The sequence below is a fragment of the Stigmatopora nigra genome, chromosome 3 (genome assembly GCF_051989575.1).
Source record: "Stigmatopora nigra isolate UIUO_SnigA chromosome 3, RoL_Snig_1.1, whole genome shotgun sequence".
Taxonomy (NCBI): Eukaryota; Metazoa; Chordata; class Actinopteri; order Syngnathiformes; family Syngnathidae; genus Stigmatopora; species Stigmatopora nigra.
Window position 1 is genome coordinate 19,715,854 of NC_135510.1, and position 15,829 is coordinate 19,731,682.

General features: G+C 58.6%; 4 protein-coding genes across 6 annotated transcripts; 2 read left to right on the forward strand and 2 right to left on the reverse strand.

Moving 5' to 3' along the window:
* Nucleotides 1-39: 39 nt before the first annotated feature.
* Nucleotides 40-2,560, reverse strand: LOC144194194 (chymotrypsin B-like). Its single transcript, XM_077713082.1, has 6 exons — nt 2,392-2,560; nt 2,223-2,326; nt 971-1,050; nt 608-870; nt 355-488; nt 40-265 (listed from the first exon to the last, which is right to left on the reverse strand). The coding sequence occupies exons 1-6, from the start codon at nt 2,543-2,545 to the stop codon at nt 104-106; spliced, it is 897 nt and encodes a 298-aa protein (XP_077569208.1). The 5' UTR covers nt 2,546-2,560; the 3' UTR covers nt 40-103.
* Nucleotides 1,392-10,805, forward strand: LOC144194191 (transient receptor potential cation channel subfamily M member 1-like). 2 transcript variants are annotated; one of them, XM_077713077.1, is made up of 30 exons: nt 1,392-1,553; nt 2,170-2,636; nt 2,986-3,100; nt 3,236-3,388; nt 4,185-4,261; nt 4,657-4,843; nt 4,926-5,139; nt 5,249-5,373; nt 5,445-5,616; nt 5,688-5,862; nt 5,967-6,090; nt 6,169-6,241; nt 6,300-6,400; nt 6,463-6,603; nt 6,670-6,804; nt 6,878-6,928; nt 6,999-7,139; nt 7,268-7,297; nt 7,372-7,664; nt 7,739-7,967; nt 8,037-8,141; nt 8,203-8,343; nt 8,435-8,563; nt 8,639-8,890; nt 8,965-9,139; nt 9,392-9,412; nt 9,476-9,620; nt 9,721-9,929; nt 9,996-10,128; nt 10,191-10,805. In XM_077713077.1, the coding sequence occupies exons 4-30, from the start codon at nt 3,305-3,307 to the stop codon at nt 10,669-10,671; spliced, it is 4,143 nt and encodes a 1,380-aa protein (XP_077569203.1). In that variant the 5' UTR covers nt 1,392-1,553; nt 2,170-2,636; nt 2,986-3,100; nt 3,236-3,304; the 3' UTR covers nt 10,672-10,805. The 2 variants fall into 2 exon arrangements, with proteins under 2 accessions (XP_077569203.1, XP_077569202.1); XM_077713076.1 differs by having other exon boundaries at nt 9,721-10,128.
* A 7-nt stretch (nt 10,806-10,812) lies between these two features.
* Nucleotides 10,813-12,660, reverse strand: selenos (selenoprotein S). The gene is made up of 4 exons (XM_077713083.1): nt 12,456-12,660; nt 11,635-11,963; nt 11,457-11,529; nt 10,813-11,282 (listed from the first exon to the last, which is right to left on the reverse strand). The coding sequence occupies exons 1-4, from the start codon at nt 12,550-12,552 to the stop codon at nt 11,200-11,202; spliced, it is 582 nt and encodes a 193-aa protein (XP_077569209.1). The 5' UTR covers nt 12,553-12,660; the 3' UTR covers nt 10,813-11,199.
* Nucleotides 12,229-15,702, forward strand: lins1 (lines homolog 1). Of its 2 annotated transcripts, XM_077713080.1 has the most exons (7): nt 12,229-12,748; nt 13,047-13,444; nt 13,555-13,644; nt 13,757-13,889; nt 14,009-14,485; nt 14,652-14,832; nt 14,909-15,702. In XM_077713080.1, exons 2-7 carry the CDS (start codon nt 13,151-13,153, stop codon nt 15,339-15,341), a joined length of 1,608 nt encoding a protein of 535 aa, XP_077569206.1. In that variant the 5' UTR covers nt 12,229-12,748; nt 13,047-13,150; the 3' UTR covers nt 15,342-15,702. The 2 variants fall into 2 exon arrangements, with proteins under 2 accessions (XP_077569206.1, XP_077569207.1); XM_077713081.1 differs by lacking the exon at nt 12,229-12,748 and having other exon boundaries at nt 13,018-13,444.
* Nucleotides 15,703-15,829: the final 127 nt, after the last annotated feature.

Here is a 15,829-nt window from a genome sequence, read left to right on the forward strand (position 1 = left end):
GTCAAATCTCCGTCAAATCAAAGTCCAGAAGCTTTGGGCGATGATCATCGCACGTACGTGCTCTTTATTCGGGGTTCGGGGGGCCGGGGAACAAAAGGGGCCTTCAGTTGGCGGCCAGCGTCTGGTCCACCCAAGCGCGCAACTCGCTCACGCGGGCGTAGACGGCCGGCGTGGACGTGGAGCAGCGGCTGCTTCCCCAGGACACGATACCCACCAGGGTCCAGGCGCCGTCCTTCTCGCACACCAGAGGGCCGCCCGAGTCGCCCTGAGGAAGAGGGAGGCGCGCGCGGGGTCAAGGCGGGGTCGGCGCGGGGGGCCCACGGCGAGCGGGGCGGGCGGGGGGGGGACACCCACCATGCAGGAGGTGGCGCCGTCGGCTCCGGCGCAGATCATCACGTCGGAGATCTGGCTACCCCAGTGACGCTTGCACTGCTCGTTGGACATGAGAGGGAGCGACGCCTGCTGGAGCTTGTTGGGAGTGTTGGGAGCTGACGACCAAAAGCCGAGCCGGCAGGTTAGGCTACGGTCAGGGTTAGCCGGGAGCCTAAGAGGTAAGAGGAGCGCCCCAATGCACCCGCCCCTCACCCGCCCCTCACCCGCCCCTCACCGTTGTATCGGGTCAGTCCCCATCCGGAGGTCACGCAGGTCAAGCCCGGGGCAAAGTTGTCGGCGGATTGGGCCAGGCAGACGGGCGACACGTGCTCGCCCAGGCGGGCGGGCGTGCTCAGCTTGATGAGGGCGATGTCGTTGTTGATGGTGCGAGGGTTCCAGCGGGGGTGCTGGAACACCCTGGCCGGTCGCAGGATCTGCACCTCCTCCGAGGAGCCGTAACCCTTGTCGTGCTCGCCGGCCACCACGCGGTGATAAGTCCTGCGTGTTGGGCATGGGCGCGACGGGGGGGGGGGGGGGGGTTAGGGTCTTCCCACGGAGGGCGGGTGGCTCGGAGAGCTTTTGGCGCTCGCTCGCTCACCTGACGTTGCAATGGGCGGCCGTCACCACCCAGTTCTCGTTGATCAAGGAGCCACCGCAGAAGTGGAAGCCGTTGGATTGCTGCAAAACGCCACGTCGGCAAAAAGTCTCAGTCGTGTCAGCCAAAGCGCAATGGGAAACCAACCCTCAACAACTCGGACTTGACCTTGACCCAAAGCCCGGGGACGCCTAAATGCGACCGCAACAATGAAGCAGTGAAATTGACCACGTCGAATGATTCATTGAATCCTATTTCAATATTGCCGATTCAACCCATTGTTTCATGACACGGGCTTTGTCATGTTTCGGTGGTTTGTTTCTCTTGCAAGTGCACGATTGCGCTTCATTGATTTGCACTGCCCCCCGGTGGCGAAACGGCATAGGACAGATATTGCTCTCCTCAACTACGGCCGCGTCGGGAGACTCCTCGTCAGAGCGAGCGTCGTGTATGAACCGAGCAAAACTCTCCGAAATATCATACAAAACGTCAATAATCTCATATTTGTGGGTGTTTAACGAGTCACCGACTTGTGTAGACAAAAAGGAGTGCGTTTGTCTTCAAGTCGTGAATTCAGAAGTGCAAGGTAAGTCAAGCGTGTCATTGATTAAGTCTCAATGCTACATTTTTTTATCATGCTAAATCGAATTTTGTTTGAGATTTCATCAGAAACCTTTGGAGTTCTGGAAGTCTTGAATATTTTTGTCGCTGTTATCCCTTCGTTTTCGTGTGTCTATTGTGCTAATTAGTGATTAGGCTAGCAATACCAGTCGCGAGTAGCTTATTGCTATGCTAGCGGGCTGTGTAAGTTACAATGTCAATGCTATATATACAAGGTCATGCGCACTTTTGACAAGCTGTATCATTTCTTTCCTTTGGATAAAACATTCGTCATTTTATTATAAACCAACCAGAAGAGACTAAAAGCAGTGTAAAATGGTCAATTTGCTACGCTAGCAGTTGGTGTACTGTGGGTTACATTGTCAATGCGACACAAGAACATGTGTATTTTTGCCAGGCTAGCAACATTGGCTAATCGCTATGCTAGCGGCTCGTGTACCGTAAGTTACGTTGTCAATGTTATACGAGCTCATGTGCGCTTTTGACACGCTGTACAAGTTTGACGGGCTTCAGAATTGAGAAAGCCCGCGTTGCCAAAGGAAACGTAGGGGAAAATCCTAATAGCTGTCTTCTCTCCGCAGCGAAATGGACAAGAAGAGGGACGCCATCGGAAGGACGACGGCGAGCGACTGACCTGCAGAGACACCTGCCAGGGCCACGAGTGCGGCACGGCCTCCTCGCCGTTGACGATGCGGGCGTAGCCGCTCACCTCGGGGGGGATGGCGGGCGTTCCGCAACCTGTCGGAGGGAAGAAGAGAGGCGTCAGGCGCCCCGCTGGGACTCGGGGACGCTTTTTCCCCCACCGTAGGCGGTAGCCACCAGGGCCAGGCAGGAGACGATCCACAAGACGGCCATGATGGAGACGATGCCGGCGCCCGGGCCGCGCCGGCCTTTTATCCGGCACGTCGCCGAGTCCGGACGGCGACAGCTGCTTATCGGCGGCCCCGCTCGCACCATCCCATTGGACGACGGCCACGCGGGAACGGCAACAGATGCGCAAAGACCATGACGCCCGTGGAAAATCAACAAATGGCCCTGAAAGTAGAAGGTGAGGCGGGGTTAGGGTTAGGATCTCTCTGTCCACTGCTCGTTGGTGGCGTAAACAAGGAACAGATTTCAAACAGACAACTCCTTGTCTGCAAGGGACGACAATAGACGTTGAAGGGTGTCTCCTCCTCTTAAAAAAAACAACAATGTCCAATTCATTTCAAGTGGAAGGACTGCTTGGTGTTTCGGGCTCTCATCGAGAAGCTCCTATGTTCCTTCTCCCTTCCCGCTCAAAGTTGATTGGACGTCTAGTCCGGCCCAACACGGGCCAGACCTTCTATTTCTAAATGTGGAAAAAAACCTTTTGAGGCCATTTTGAATGACTTTCTAGCATCTTCCTGTACTTTCAGGGCACTTCCGGTTGATTTGGCTTTTCTTCCCGTCGACTCGAGCGAGGGTGGCTTCCCGCTCAAACCCGGAGCCACGACGGAAAGAAAGCTCCCAATGTCACCAAGACGGAAAAAGGTAACGTCCGACGGCGCGGGCTAGGTAGCTTGGGCGGGGCCTGCGGAGGGATTGCGCATCTGTCTGCCTCTTGCGCCCCTAAGTGGATTTTCCTCCTGCAATCGGCATTTATGGAATCTCCGTCCTGTATTAAAGAGGACTAATCCCGTCCCGATACGCCAGAGGAGAGCGCCGTTGTGGAGCCGAGGCTGAGCCGAGACCGCCATGGACGGCGGGGGAAGACGTGGAACCGACGGCTCCTCGGAGCGCTCGTCCGTCAAACGCAGGGCCTCGTCCGGATCGCGGAGGGTGAGTCCACGTCTCTCTCAATCTTCCAAAAAGTCAAGGGTTACTCTTAATATGACGAGAACCGGGAGGGGTCGTTGGCGTTGACTTTTGTCACAAAACTGCCTTTAGGAGATTATATCGAGAGGGGGAAAAAAAAGACGTCATGTGACGCCATCAAAAGTCATTTCCATCAAAAGCAAATGTGGTTTTCTTTGAGGGGCGTCGACTTTTGGCCCCGTGGAAGAAAGCGTCTTTTTGTGCCATCCAATTGGGAGATGAAGCTTTATTTAAGATTGCTCCGGGTACTTTGGAGCCATCCAAGAGCACCTCCCGTGACCTCTGAGTCCAGGCCTCCCTCAAAGAGTGCACCGTGGCACCTTAAAGTCTCGGAGATGTAACGGGTTGAAGTACCACCTCAACTTTGAGATGGGACCCCCTCAAACATCTGCGTCCATTACGAGTCCCTAACGTACTATTGTGAGTATGCGTCCGTACTGTTGCGCCGGGGAGGAGGACAATGTAAAGGCTGAAGCTTAAGTTACCAGCGCCGCCACCTTAATCCTTCCCCCATTATGTAGAGTGCAATAGCACGCAGCACCCTTTAACATGAAAGCTGTGTGGGATTAATGTTATTCTTTTTTTTTTTTGTTATGATTATTGCGTAAGAGGATTGCAACCGTCCATGGAGAAATGGAACGCCCGGCTCTCCCGCTAATTAGTCACACTCTCTTACGGCGGCTTTTTACCAAATGTTCTTCAGATGCCGTGACTGACCAGAAAACTTTTTTTCTTCCATTTGAATGTGGATGCCTTTCAGCTGCAGAGAGCTTGGATAGAGAAAACTTTCCAGAAGAGAGAATGCGCACTCGTCATCGCCGGAAAAGACCCCAGCAGGTGCGTATGGACGTGCGTATAGACGTCATTTCATTTCCATTCGCTGCACTCCGTGATTGCCATTTTTGGATACTATATGCTTATCAAAATGGACGCCAAAGTTCATCCATTTATTTCTCATTTGGCATAAACGTATTTCTGTTTGAAAAATGGGATCATTTACTTAGTTTTGAATGAAAAGCAGCTTCCGTCCAAACTTAAATGCAGGATACTAAATCTACTTTCAAAAAAACTTTCGTGATATAGTTGCACTTGGGCTAGGAAACAGCGCCCTCGTGCATTTAATCACGATGACTACAAGTCGGGGCACGCTGACTAAGTGCTGCCACCCAGTGGACGCAAGTGGAAATGCAGACTATTTTCACCCTAAAATTTCATTGCATGGGTCTCGGCAGGTGCAGCTGCGGCCAGCTGGTGGCGCAGCACACGGCGGCAGGCCAGGGGGAGGGACCGAACGAGGAGGCGGGAGCGGAGCTCCGGGCCAAAGAGCGCTGGAACCCCCTCCGGCACACCCGGGCCTCGCCCACCGACGCCTACGGCGTCATGGAGTTTCAGGAAGGCGGACACGTCAACAAGGCGGCGGTACGTACGTACGTGCGGATAGACGGGGAGCGGTCGCCCGTCGCTGACCGGCGCTGACCGGCGCTCCCGTCCCTCCCCGCAGTACGTCCGCGTTTCCTTCGACACCAAGCCCGAGTCGCTCCTGCAGCTGATGGTGAAGGAGTGGTCGCTGGAGCTGCCCACGCTGCTCATCTCGGTGCACGGGGGCCTGCAGAACTTCCAGCTGCCCCCCAAACTGCGACAGGTCTTTGGGCGGGGCTTGATCAAGGCCGCCGTCACCACCGGCGCCTGGATCTTCACCGGCGGCGTCAGCACCGGTACCTACGCGCCGTTGTGTTTACTGGTTGCGGCCGCCGGGAACTTGTATTTGGTCTGAGGGGACTTTGATTTGCTTTGACTTCCCGTGGATTTTGGTTCTTTTTGCAGGCGTGGTCCGATACGTGGGGGACGCCCTGAAGGAACACTCGTCCAAGTCTCGCGGGAAAGTGTACGCCATCGGCATCGCGCCCTGGGGCATCGTCCAAAACAGGGACGACCTCCTGGGCAGAGACGTGAGTCCGTGCGTGCGTACGGTATGGCGGCCGTCCGTCCACGGTGGGGGCCTGACGGCTGTCTTTGGCAGGTGTCGCGCCCGTACGGGACCATGGGCGACCCGCTGGGCAAGCTGGCGGCGGTCAACGGCAGCCACTCGCACTTCATCCTGGCCGACGACGGCACCGGCGGCAAGTACGGGGCCGAGGTGCGCCTTCGCCGGCGGCTGGAGAAACACGTGGCGCTGCAGAAGATCAACACGCGTGAGCGAACCCGGCCGGTGGCCCGGCCCGGGAGCGAGAAACCCGCCCAGCGACCCCTCTCTCTCTCGCAGGCCTGGGTCGAGGGGTCCCCGTGGTGTGCCTGATCTTGGAGGGCGGCCCCAACGTCATCGCCCTGGTGCTGGAGAGCCTGCGGGAGGACCCGCCCGTCCCCGTGGTGCTGTGCGACGGCAGCGGGCGAGCGTCCGACATCCTCGCCTTCGCCCACAGATATTGCCACGACGACGGGTCGGTGTGAACGGCGGAGTTCCCGGCGGGCGGCGGGCGTGGCGTCAAAGCCCACGGTTGGCGTTTGGAGAAAAAAAGCACCTTGTGATTTGTCTCTCTCGGAGGTCGGTGAACGAGGCCGTGAAGGAGCAGCTGCTGGTCACCCTCCAGAAGACCTTCAACTACGGGCGCGCCCAAGCCCGCCAGGCCTTCCTCATGGTCATGGAGTGCATGAAGAAGAAAGCCCTGGTGGGTCAAGTTTGACGCCGGGCCCCGCCCGGTTGGCGAGGGCTCCGCGCGTGCCTCAAAGGGGCGCTTTGATTTCAGATCACCGTCTTCCGAGTGGGCGGCGAAGGCCAGCAGGACATCGAGATGTCCATCCTCACCGCGCTGCTCAAAGGTCGGGCTTCTCCCCACCACTCCCGTCTCCAAGTCGCATAATAATGTCCGCGCCACAGGCACCAACGCGTCGGCGTGCGACCAGTTGAGCTTGGCCCTGGCGTGGAATCGGGTGGACATCGCTCGCAGTCAGATCTTTGTGCACGGACGCCACTGGCCGGTGAGATGACTCTGCCCCCTTCTGGGCTGTGCCCCCCAACACGCGCCTCGCTCACCGCGCAGCCGCCGACCCCGAGCGAGCGTCCCAAGAGTCCGGCGGCGGCCCAGGGGAAAGCTCGAGGAAAGAAAGGAGGCAAGGCGGGAAAAGGCAAAGCGGAAGCCCCGGAGGAGACGGACCCCAGGAAGTTGGAGCTGCTCAACTGGGTAAATGCGCACGTTTTGCCGCACTTTTGGACGGGACGGAAGGTTAACGCGGCGGCTCGGCGGCAGGTGAACTCTCTGGAGCAGGCCATGATGGACGCGCTGGTGTTGGACCGCGTGGACTTTGTCAAGCTTCTCATCGAGAACGGCGTCAACATCCATCACTTTCTCACCATCCCCCGCCTGGAGGAACTCTACAACACGGTTTGGGCCCGGCGGGGCTCGCTGCCGCTCCGACGGGCCCTTTCTGAGCCCCCCCCCCCCTTGACCTCCGCAGAAGCTGGGGCCCGCCAATACGCTGCACTTTGTGGTCCGGGACGTCAAGAAGGTGAGGGGTCGGGCGTGACCCTCCCCGCCGTCGCCGGCCACGACTGACTGCCCCCCCCCCCCCCTCTCAGGGCAACCTCCCTCCGGACTACCAGATCACCTTGATCGACATCGGCTTGGTGCTGGAGTTCCTGATGGGCGGAGCTTACCGCTGCAATTACACCAGGAAGACCTTCCGCACGCTCTACAACAACTTGTACGGCCTGAAGAGGGTGAGATTTCTTTTGTCTTTCGTCCTTCCCAATTTGCCTCACCCTCATCTGAGCCGTAATGACAGCCAAAAAGCAACGTTGGGAGGCTGAGCCTTTGTTTTTTTTAACCCCCCCCCACCCCGTCGCAGCCCAAAGCCCTGAAGCTCCTCGGCATGGAGGTGAGTGCGTGGCGAGCGGGAGGGACATCCGGTGGTTCACGCCCTGACCACTTCCCACCGGCCGGCGGCGGCAGGACGACGAAACTCGCCCCAGGGGCAAGAAGAACAACACCAAGAAGAAGGAGGAGGAGGCGGACGTGGACGCCGACGACCCGGAGGTGAGCCGCTTCCACTACCCCTTCCACGAGCTGATGGTGTGGGCCGTGCTGATGAAGCGCCAGAAGATGGCGCTCTTCCTGTGGGAGCGCGGCGAAGAGGCCATGGCCAAAGCCCTGGTGGCCTGCAAGCTCTACAAGGCCATGGCCCACGAGTCGTCCCAGAGCGAGCTGGTGGACGACATCTACCAGGGTTTGGAGAACAATTCCAGGTGAGGTTTTAAGGGGGCGGGGTCAACGCTGGCCGGCCAACTGGCCGGACGGCTCAGCGTTCTACCTCCCGCAGGGAGTTTGGCCAGCTGGCCTACGAGCTCCTGGAGCAGTCGTACAGGAGCGACGAGCAGGTGGCCATGAAGCTGCTGACCTACGAGCTGAAGAACTGGAGCAACTCCACCTGCCTCAAGCTGGCCGTGGCGGCCAAGCACCGAGACTTTATCGCGCACACCTGCAGTCAGATGCTGCTCACCGACATGTGGATGGGATGCTTGCGTGCCGGCAAGAGCCACGGCCTCAAGGTGGGCGGAGCCACGATCAGGACGGCCCACTCAAAAGGCTTCAGAGTCCAGTAATATGCTGCCCCGCAGGTCATTCTGGCAATCGTCTTTCCTCCCGCCATCCTCCTCCTGGAGTTCCGTCTCGGCGATGAGGCGTCCGGCGGAGGCAGAGAGGACGACCAAAAGTCGGGCAAGGTGAGTACGTGGATGTGGCGGGGGGCGGGAGCTTTCCTGACAGACGGGAGGGCGGTCGCAGGACGCCGCCGCCGCCATTGCCGGCGCCTCCAAGAAAGGGGACGAGGAGGACGTGCAGAAGAAAGCTGGGAGGAGGATTCCGGTGGGGAGGAAGATTTACGAGTTCTACAACGCCCCCTTCACCAAGTTCTGGTTCAACACGGCAAGTAGAGCCTTGCTTTTGGGGATAGGGGAGGGAGCAAATGTCAATTCTGCATTCTGAGCCTTGCAAGTCGTGGCCACCCCTCCCTCAGATCTCCTACCTGGTTTACCTGATGCTCTACAACTACATCATCCTGGTGAAGATGGAGCGCTGGCCTTCGCTCCAGGAGTGGATGGTCATTTCCTACATCATCACGCTGGGCCTGGAGAAGGTCCGCCAGGTAAAGTGCGGGGAGGTGACCGAATCAGGAGCCAGGAACAAAGCTATCCCGGCCCCCCACCCCACCCCACTCCAGATCCTGATGTCGGAGCCGGGCAAGCTGAAGCAGAAGGTGAACGTGTGGCTGGAGGACTACTGGAACGTGACGGACCTGGCGGCCATCGGCGTCTTCCTGCTGGGTCTCCTGCTGCGCCTCCAGAGCCAGCCCTACATGGGCTACGGCCGCGTGCTCTACTGCGTGGACATCATCTTCTGGTACATCCGCGTGCTGGACATCTTTGGCGTCAACAAGTACCTGGGCCCCTACGTCATGATGATTGGCAAAATGGTAAAAGGTGGGGGGGGGGGGGCGTGGCCGGACGTAAAAGACGTGACCCCCCCCCCCCCCCCCCCTTCCCTTAGATGGTGGACATGCTGTACTTTGTGGTCATCATGCTGGTGGTCCTGATGAGCTTCGGGGTGGCCCGCCAGGCCATCCTGCACCCCGACGAGGAGCCCACCTGGCGCCTGGCGCGCAACATCTTCTACATGCCCTACTGGATGATCTACGGCGAGGTCTTTGCCGACTCCATAGACCGTAAGACTAGAGTCCATAGTAAGAGTCTTAAGGCCTCTTTTGTGTGCTGGCTTCCCCCTTGGTTTTCCTCCTTGGTTTTCCTCCTTGGTTTTCCCCCTTGGTTTTCCCCCTTGGTTTTTCCCCTTGGTTTTTCCCCCTTGGTTTTCCCCCCTTAGTTTTCCCACTTTGTCCCTTGGCCTCCATCCAACGCCACCCCACCAAAGGCCTCGTTCATTACATTGCTCCTTTTGTTTTGTTTTTGTCCGTCTCCAGTTTACGCCATGGAGATCAACCGTAAGCGCCGACGTGGCCGCTCTCCGACTGGCGTGTAGTCAATTTGCCGTCCTCCGCCGGCAGCTCCCTGCGGGGACAACCTGTACGACGAGGACGGGAAAAAGCTCCCGCCGTGTATCCCGGGCGCTTGGCTGACGCCGGCCATCATGGCCTGCTACCTGCTGGTGGCCAACATCCTCCTGGTCAACCTTCTCATCGCCGTCTTTAAGTCAGTCTAATGAACAGAAAGAGGCGCTCGCACGTCGAAAATCTGTAAGACACCTGACACACCTGTTTTTTTTTTTTCCCCTCCATCTTGTCGGTGACAGCAACACCTTTTTCGAGGTCAAGTCCATCTCCAACCAAGTGTGGAAGTTCCAGCGCTACCAGCTGATCATGAACTTCCACGACCGGCCCATCCTTCCGCCCCCCCTCATCGTCTTCCCGCACGTCTTCATCGTCCTCCAGCGCCTCTGCCGCCGCTGCCTGCGCCTCCGCCGTGGCCACGCCCACCGCCACGCCAATCAGAGACGCCTGCGTGAGTCTCCACCGCCGTCTTTTGCCCTTTTGGGGCCACGTGACACCCCCCCGGGGCCGCCCACAGAGCTCCTGTTGGGCGCCGACGAGCTGAAGAGCCTCCACGAGTTTGAGGAGCAGCGCGTGGACGAGTACTTCCGGGAGAAGGAGGACGAGAAGCAGTCGTCCCACAACGAGCGCATCCGCGTCACCTCCGAGAGGTAAAAGCCGCCTTTTGTGCCACGGGGGGCGGGGCCCACCTTTGCTTCCCGGCCGGCGGCAGGGTGGAGAACATGTCCATGCGCCTGGAGGAAGTGAACGAGCGCCAGCACGCCGCCAAGGCCTCCCTGCAGACGTTGGATCTGCGGCTGGCCCGACTGGAGGAGCTCTCGGCCAGAGCGGCCGTCGCCCTGGAGAAGCTGGCGGGGTGCCAGCTCGCCGGCGCCAACCGCCCCGACCTCTACGGCTTCGGCGACGACGACTCCGCCGCCGCCTCTCCGACAGAGAGTCCGGAGAGATGGCGCGGCGAGCTCCGCTCGGCCGACGGATCTCCACGCCGCTCTCCGTCCAATGTGGACGTGCGTCTCTCCCCGCCCCCGGCGGACGCCCCCTTTCCCGCGCTCCGATCCAAGAGCGTTCACGTGGCCGGTGGCGGCAGGAAGAGAAGCCAGGAACGGCGTGCCAGCCTCCTCCTCGACCCGCCGTCCCCCCGGGCGCCGGGTCTCTCCCGAGAGGGAGAAAAAGCCCGCTCCTCGCCCAGGTGATCTTTCCTATTTTGTTGGGGCTCGCGGGACGGACGGCGCTCTTGGAAAAGTCACCCGTCGGTCCCAAACTTTGGTTTGAGGTCAAAGGACTCGCCCCATTCTGTATGGAGTGGCAAATAAAAGGCACGCCCAGACCCAAAGTTGCCACGAGTCCTTTTATTGCAGAGATATTGGATGACAGACGCGGCCGCGCAATTGTCCGTGGGGAAGAAGCCGGCGGGTCGCCGGCGGGTCGCCGACGCTCATCGGTCGCGCTCGCCGGTCGCAGACCGTTTCCGAGCGCGACGTCACATTGGGCTCGCCGGGCGCCCGGACGCCAAGCGGCGGGTGCTTCGGTCAACCCTTGGAATATACTATGTCCGTAGGGCGGAAAAATACATGAGGTGTCGCCCAATGTATAGAGAAGGCTAAGAAAAAAAAATTGGGTTGACCCGGCGGCGCTGGCGTCCGGTGCTCGCCGGCGGCGCTGGCGTCAGCCGGCGTTTGGTTGGCGGGGTTCCCTCCGTCCGGGACCCCCACCCTTTAACCTCATCCGCCCGAAGTGGGGCCCCGCCTTCCGGGTCGCCACGAACAAGAGCCGCCGCCTCCCTCGCCGCTCAGGGGGTTGTACTCTGAAAAAGACAGAAAAAAAAATCTGACTGCTTGCGTTATTCGCCATCAACTTTCATGGCCATTAATGGCCATAGATGTACCATTTGACCCAAAGAAAAAAAACTGTGGCAGCAGAAAGGCCCTAAAAGTTGTTTCCAAAGAGAAAAAAAAATCCCCGTGGGGGCCGTAATTACCCGAGCGACGAAGCGGCTTCTTGTCCGCCGTCTTGGCTCTGATCGCGGCGTTGGCGGCGTCCTGGTCGTCGCTCTGTCGGGGGCAAAAAAAAAAAAGGCCGAGGGTGAATGGGCGCCCACGTCCGTCCGATTTGTGGAGGAGACGACAGAGCGGGCCCAAAGAGCCAAAGAAGCTGACCCGCGGCAAACGGCCGCCTCTCAAAGTGTTTCCCAGGCGCACGTTGTCCCAGTCCTGGATCTTCTGGCGCCTTTTCTCCTCCTGGGCCTTCTGCTGCTTCTCCCTGAAGACGGCGGCCACGGCGTCCTGTTCCAGCTGCATCCTCTGCCGGGACGCCTCCAGCGCCTCTCGCCTCCTGGCCGCCGCCTCCGCCTCGGCGTCCTCTCCGGAGAGCGGCGAGGCACGGCCTCCGCGCCTCCTCCTCCTGGCGGCCAGGTAGACGAGTGAGGCCAGCAGCGCCGCCAGAGCCGCCAGCAGGTAGCAGCCGTACGGCGACAGAGCGTCACCGGCTGAAAGCGGAACGACACGGTTACCACCTAGCGTCATTTTTTAAATAGCTATATCCTTACAACACAGGATTCTTTAGGTAATAGCATCGATTGTTCCCCCTGCCCTAACAGTGATTGTTGTCCAATCCGTTTGGACTGGGAGTCCCGGAAACGACAGCTGTCGGCCAACCAGTCGAATGGGATTGGACGTCTCTAGGCGTCATAGCAGCGAAGCGGGAACAAATGGAGAGTCACAGCACTGTACTATGTGTGCTCTTATTGTGAACTGCGACTCCCCGGAAGCGCCTGACTTCTCGACTTGGAAAGAATGTGACAGCGACGGCCAATTCGTCAAAATCCGGCGCTCACTTGCGTAAGATGAGCCAGTTGGTCGGTTAGCACGTTTGATTGCTCGTGGCGTTACCAATCAGAATGAAAACAAATTGGCCGACTCCTTGACGACTGAAATGTGACGCCACGCAAACGAGGCTAAAAGGCCGAGGGTGGCGTTACCCGCGAGGAAGAGAGACCAGTTGTTCGGCGGCTGGCCGCCTTCCGCCGCCAGGACGTTCCCGTTTTCGTCCACGTCCTCAATCTCCACGTCGTCCATCGCCGTGTTCGGGAGGAAAAACAAAACAAAACGAAGAAGAAGAAAAGCCAATGGTAGTCGCTGACGCCACCGAAAATGGAGCCGCGAGGAAAAGAGATCTCGCAGCTGACCGCCACAGAATTTGTATGTCCACCCTCTAGCGAACGGCGGCGTCACTACACCCCCTGGAAAAAACAACGCCACCGACCGTTCCTTTGTATACATTCATATTCTTTTTCTTTTTTAATTGAATCGTCAATTCCATACACAAAATACAATGAACAATAGATATCCACTGATGCCGAAGCGATCGTTCACGATCAAATGTTTTACAAACATTTACCTGGCCTTTTTATTTGAACCATCGTCTTTGTAGAAAAATGTACAGAAAAAGATTTCAGATTGACACATTCGAAATTGCCCTTAACATTGAAGAAGGAAATGTGGCAAAAAGTCTATTTTAAAGGGTGGGGTGAACCTGGCCAACTCTTTCTGTTTTCTTCCAATTTTGCCAGTCGTCGGGCATACCCGATCCGCACTACATCCCGCTAGCGGGCAGTAAAGCGCGTTAGATGCCACCGCACTTCTCCAAAGAAGAGGCGACGTCCGTCTCGGCAAGATGGCGACGTCCCCCGGCGAAGGCGACGGCGTCGGCGCCCCGTCCTCGGTATCGCCGGCGGTCGTCCTAGCCACCCTGGACGAGCTGTACGAGTGCTCGGTGATAGGCACGCCACCCAACCGTCACGCCGAGGAGGTGGCCCGCGTCGTTGTGGCCGGCGTGCGAGCCGAAAGGGAAACGGAGGTCTGTTGCTTGGCGCTGACGCTGATTGGCCGGACGCTGGCCGCCGGCTCACGGCTCCACCGCTTCCACCGGGACGTCGCCGAGCACCTGCTTCGAGACTCGGACGTCGTGGTGAGTCGCGTCCGTCCAGGCTAACGCCAATGCTGTCCTCCCGGTCCCGACGAGGCTAATGCTATGGCCGCTCGTGCTAACGCTAACCCCACCGCTGTTGCTCATGCTAGGTGGCCCGCTTTGGCAGCGAGGAGCAAATAATCCGTCACTTGGCCGCCAAGAGCGCCTCTTCATGTGTCCTCTACCAACTGCGACAATCTGTGAGTAGGCAACCTTGACACTGACTGCATTTTCAACAAACCACCGGGCGTCGTGACCCGAGAATTTGGCTTCAACTGCTTTTGTTGTTGTTATGGCTGTGGCTCACCACAGGGCACGCTCCAACCCGCCTGGCGTCGGATGTGCCAGCAGGTGTTGGCGACCTCGCCCGCCGGACCCCGCCTGGACGCCTGCTTGTGGTCGCTGAGCCGCGTCCTCCGCCAACTTCTCAGGGACGACTCCAAAGGTCCAGGCGGCAGAAAAAGCCTTGTCTGTGCCTTACTTTTTCAACTTTGCAACATTCTTCTTTTATTTTAATACTGTCTGCATTTTTTGATCGAGCCTTTGTTGATTTGTATTGATTAGAACTGGTCCGGGTGCTGGTGACGGCATTTGACGCCAGCGCCAACGCGGCGGCGGCCCGCTTCCTGGGCGACGCCCACGCCGACTGCGACACCCTCTGCCTCCTGTTTGACCTCTTGGAACTGTTGGCGGCGGCGTCCGCCCCATGCCGTGCTGAGAGTCCCGAGTCGGCGTACGCCCGCGCCGGCGCCTTGCTGGGCGCTGTGGCCGGTGCGCCGCGCTACTTTGTTCGCAAACGAGCGGCGCTGTTGCTGAAGCGGGCGGCCTTGCGCTCCTCCTCCGGATGGGCGGAGCTGGCGCACGCCACGCTGGACGCGGTGGCGGCCCATTGGCTGCCGAGCGTGGCCGTGGCTCCGCCGGCCTTTTTCGGGGGGACCGTCTGTACCCGTGACGGAGGGCGCGACGCCACCATGCTGCGTGCTCTCGGCCTGCTCGTCATCAAGAGTGTGGAGCGTCGCGTCGCTGCCGACGACGGCCGAGGTAAGGAGGGGGCAAAAAACTCTGGACTAAGCTGCTCACAAAAATCCTTTCACGCCGGTCTCCTTATCAATTTGGGTCACTTCCCGTCCGCGGTGGGACATTTTGCCGTAAATGCCTTTTGATGCCCGGGAGGGCTTCCCAATGAACCATGGCGATGACGTTTCAGGCGCGGCCCAGGCGGCGCTCTGCCTGTCTTCCCTGTGGCACTTCCTGCGCGACGAGGGCGTGCGTCCGCCGCCGTCGGGGACGGACCACCATTGCGCCGTCCTCCCGCTGCTCTTCGGCGAACAGGACGACGACATGGCGGAGGCGGCCAAAGCCGCGCTGGCCATCTTCCTCCATCTCCGGTACGTGCCAGCGAAGGAACAACCGACGACCCAACCGTCCTTAACCCCATCAAACCCCCCACCCTCCCGCCAACAGGGAGCACTGGCAAAGGGACCCCTGCGGCGCCGGCTGCAACCCGCACTGTCACTTCCTGCTCCTCCTGCGCGGCCTCTCCTGGGACGAGCGCCTCCTGTTGGACTTCCTCATCTCGGCGGAAACCTGCTTCCTGGAGTACCTGGTGCGCTACCTGCGCTACCTGAGGAGCGAGCGGGGGGGCCTGGCCGCCTCTTGCCGGCGACTGGACGCCGAGCGCCCCCCGGAGGACACGTGGGGGAGGGCGGCGGGCTGCCTCCTGAGGCTCCGCCTTTTGATCGCCAGGTTGCAAAGCAAGAAACTCTTCCCCTACAAGGCCGACTCGTTGCTCAAGCTATTGACGGAAGCTATTGACACGCCGCCGGCGGGGACGGCCGACGAAAAGGCGCCGGTCCATTCTCGGAAAAGCGGTGCTCGTGCTTTTCCACAACCGTGAATGGGGGGAAAAAGGTAAAAGGCGGACGTGTTTTTCCACCGGAAGGAGTTCGCCAATGTCTCCAAACACACGGGCGCTGGCCTAAGAAAGTAACCTTCCAAAATGAACAGAAAACCGTCGACACAGAGCCGCAAATGGACCAAATGAACAAAAAGTGACTAGACATTGCCGTTGGGAAAACGCCCCCAAATGCAATCCAAAGCAAGGGATTGGAAAAATGCCTGCAAGTGTCAAGAAATGAAATTGAATGCAGTCTATATATATATAGAGAGAGAGATACTTTATTTTTCCATTGAAAAGAATGTTTGCATTTTTTCTGTTAAAAAGAAAATTAAAAATGGGAAATAAATAAAATGATATACAATCCAAAAGATTTGGTCGATTTTGAGCTACACGTACATTTATGATGAAAATAAAAATACGCACAAATCAATTTTGAAATGAAGTGATTGAAAGACGACCGAACAAAACTTGGAAACTGCGTAATA

Excerpts from the sequence above, each read along its gene's own strand:
- LOC144194194 (XM_077713082.1), bottom strand. The coding sequence starts at position 2,545 with ATGGTGCGAGCGGGGCCGCCGATAAGCAGCTGTCGCCGTCCGGACTCG. Across the intron at positions 2,327-2,391 it reads CCTGGTGGCTACCGCCTACG|GTTGCGGAACGCCCGCCATC; the intron begins GTGGGGGAAAAA and ends TCCCTCCGACAG. Across the intron at positions 1,051-2,222 it reads CCTGGCAGGTGTCTCTGCAG|CAATCCAACGGCTTCCACTT; the intron begins GTCAGTCGCTCG and ends GGCGTTTTGCAG.
- LOC144194191 (XM_077713076.1), top strand. The coding sequence starts at position 3,305 with ATGGACGGCGGGGGAAGACGTGGAACCGACGGCTCCTCGGAGCGCTCG. Across the intron at positions 6,604-6,669 it reads AGTTGGAGCTGCTCAACTGG|GTGAACTCTCTGGAGCAGGC; the intron begins GTAAATGCGCAC and ends GCTCGGCGGCAG. Across the intron at positions 7,298-7,371 it reads TGAAGCTCCTCGGCATGGAG|GACGACGAAACTCGCCCCAG; the intron begins GTGAGTGCGTGG and ends CGGCGGCGGCAG.
- selenos (XM_077713083.1), bottom strand. The coding sequence starts at position 12,552 with ATGGACGACGTGGAGATTGAGGACGTGGACGAAAACGGGAACGTCCTG. Across the intron at positions 11,964-12,455 it reads CTGGTCTCTCTTCCTCGCGG|CCGGTGACGCTCTGTCGCCG; the intron begins GTAACGCCACCC and ends TTCCGCTTTCAG. Across the intron at positions 11,283-11,456 it reads GAAGCCGCTTCGTCGCTCGG|AGTACAACCCCCTGAGCGGC; the intron begins GTAATTACGGCC and ends TGTCTTTTTCAG.
- lins1 (XM_077713080.1), top strand. The coding sequence starts at position 13,151 with ATGGCGACGTCCCCCGGCGAAGGCGACGGCGTCGGCGCCCCGTCCTCG. Across the intron at positions 14,486-14,651 it reads CGCTGCCGACGACGGCCGAG|GCGCGGCCCAGGCGGCGCTC; the intron begins GTAAGGAGGGGG and ends ATGACGTTTCAG. Across the intron at positions 14,833-14,908 it reads GCCATCTTCCTCCATCTCCG|GGAGCACTGGCAAAGGGACC; the intron begins GTACGTGCCAGC and ends TCCCGCCAACAG.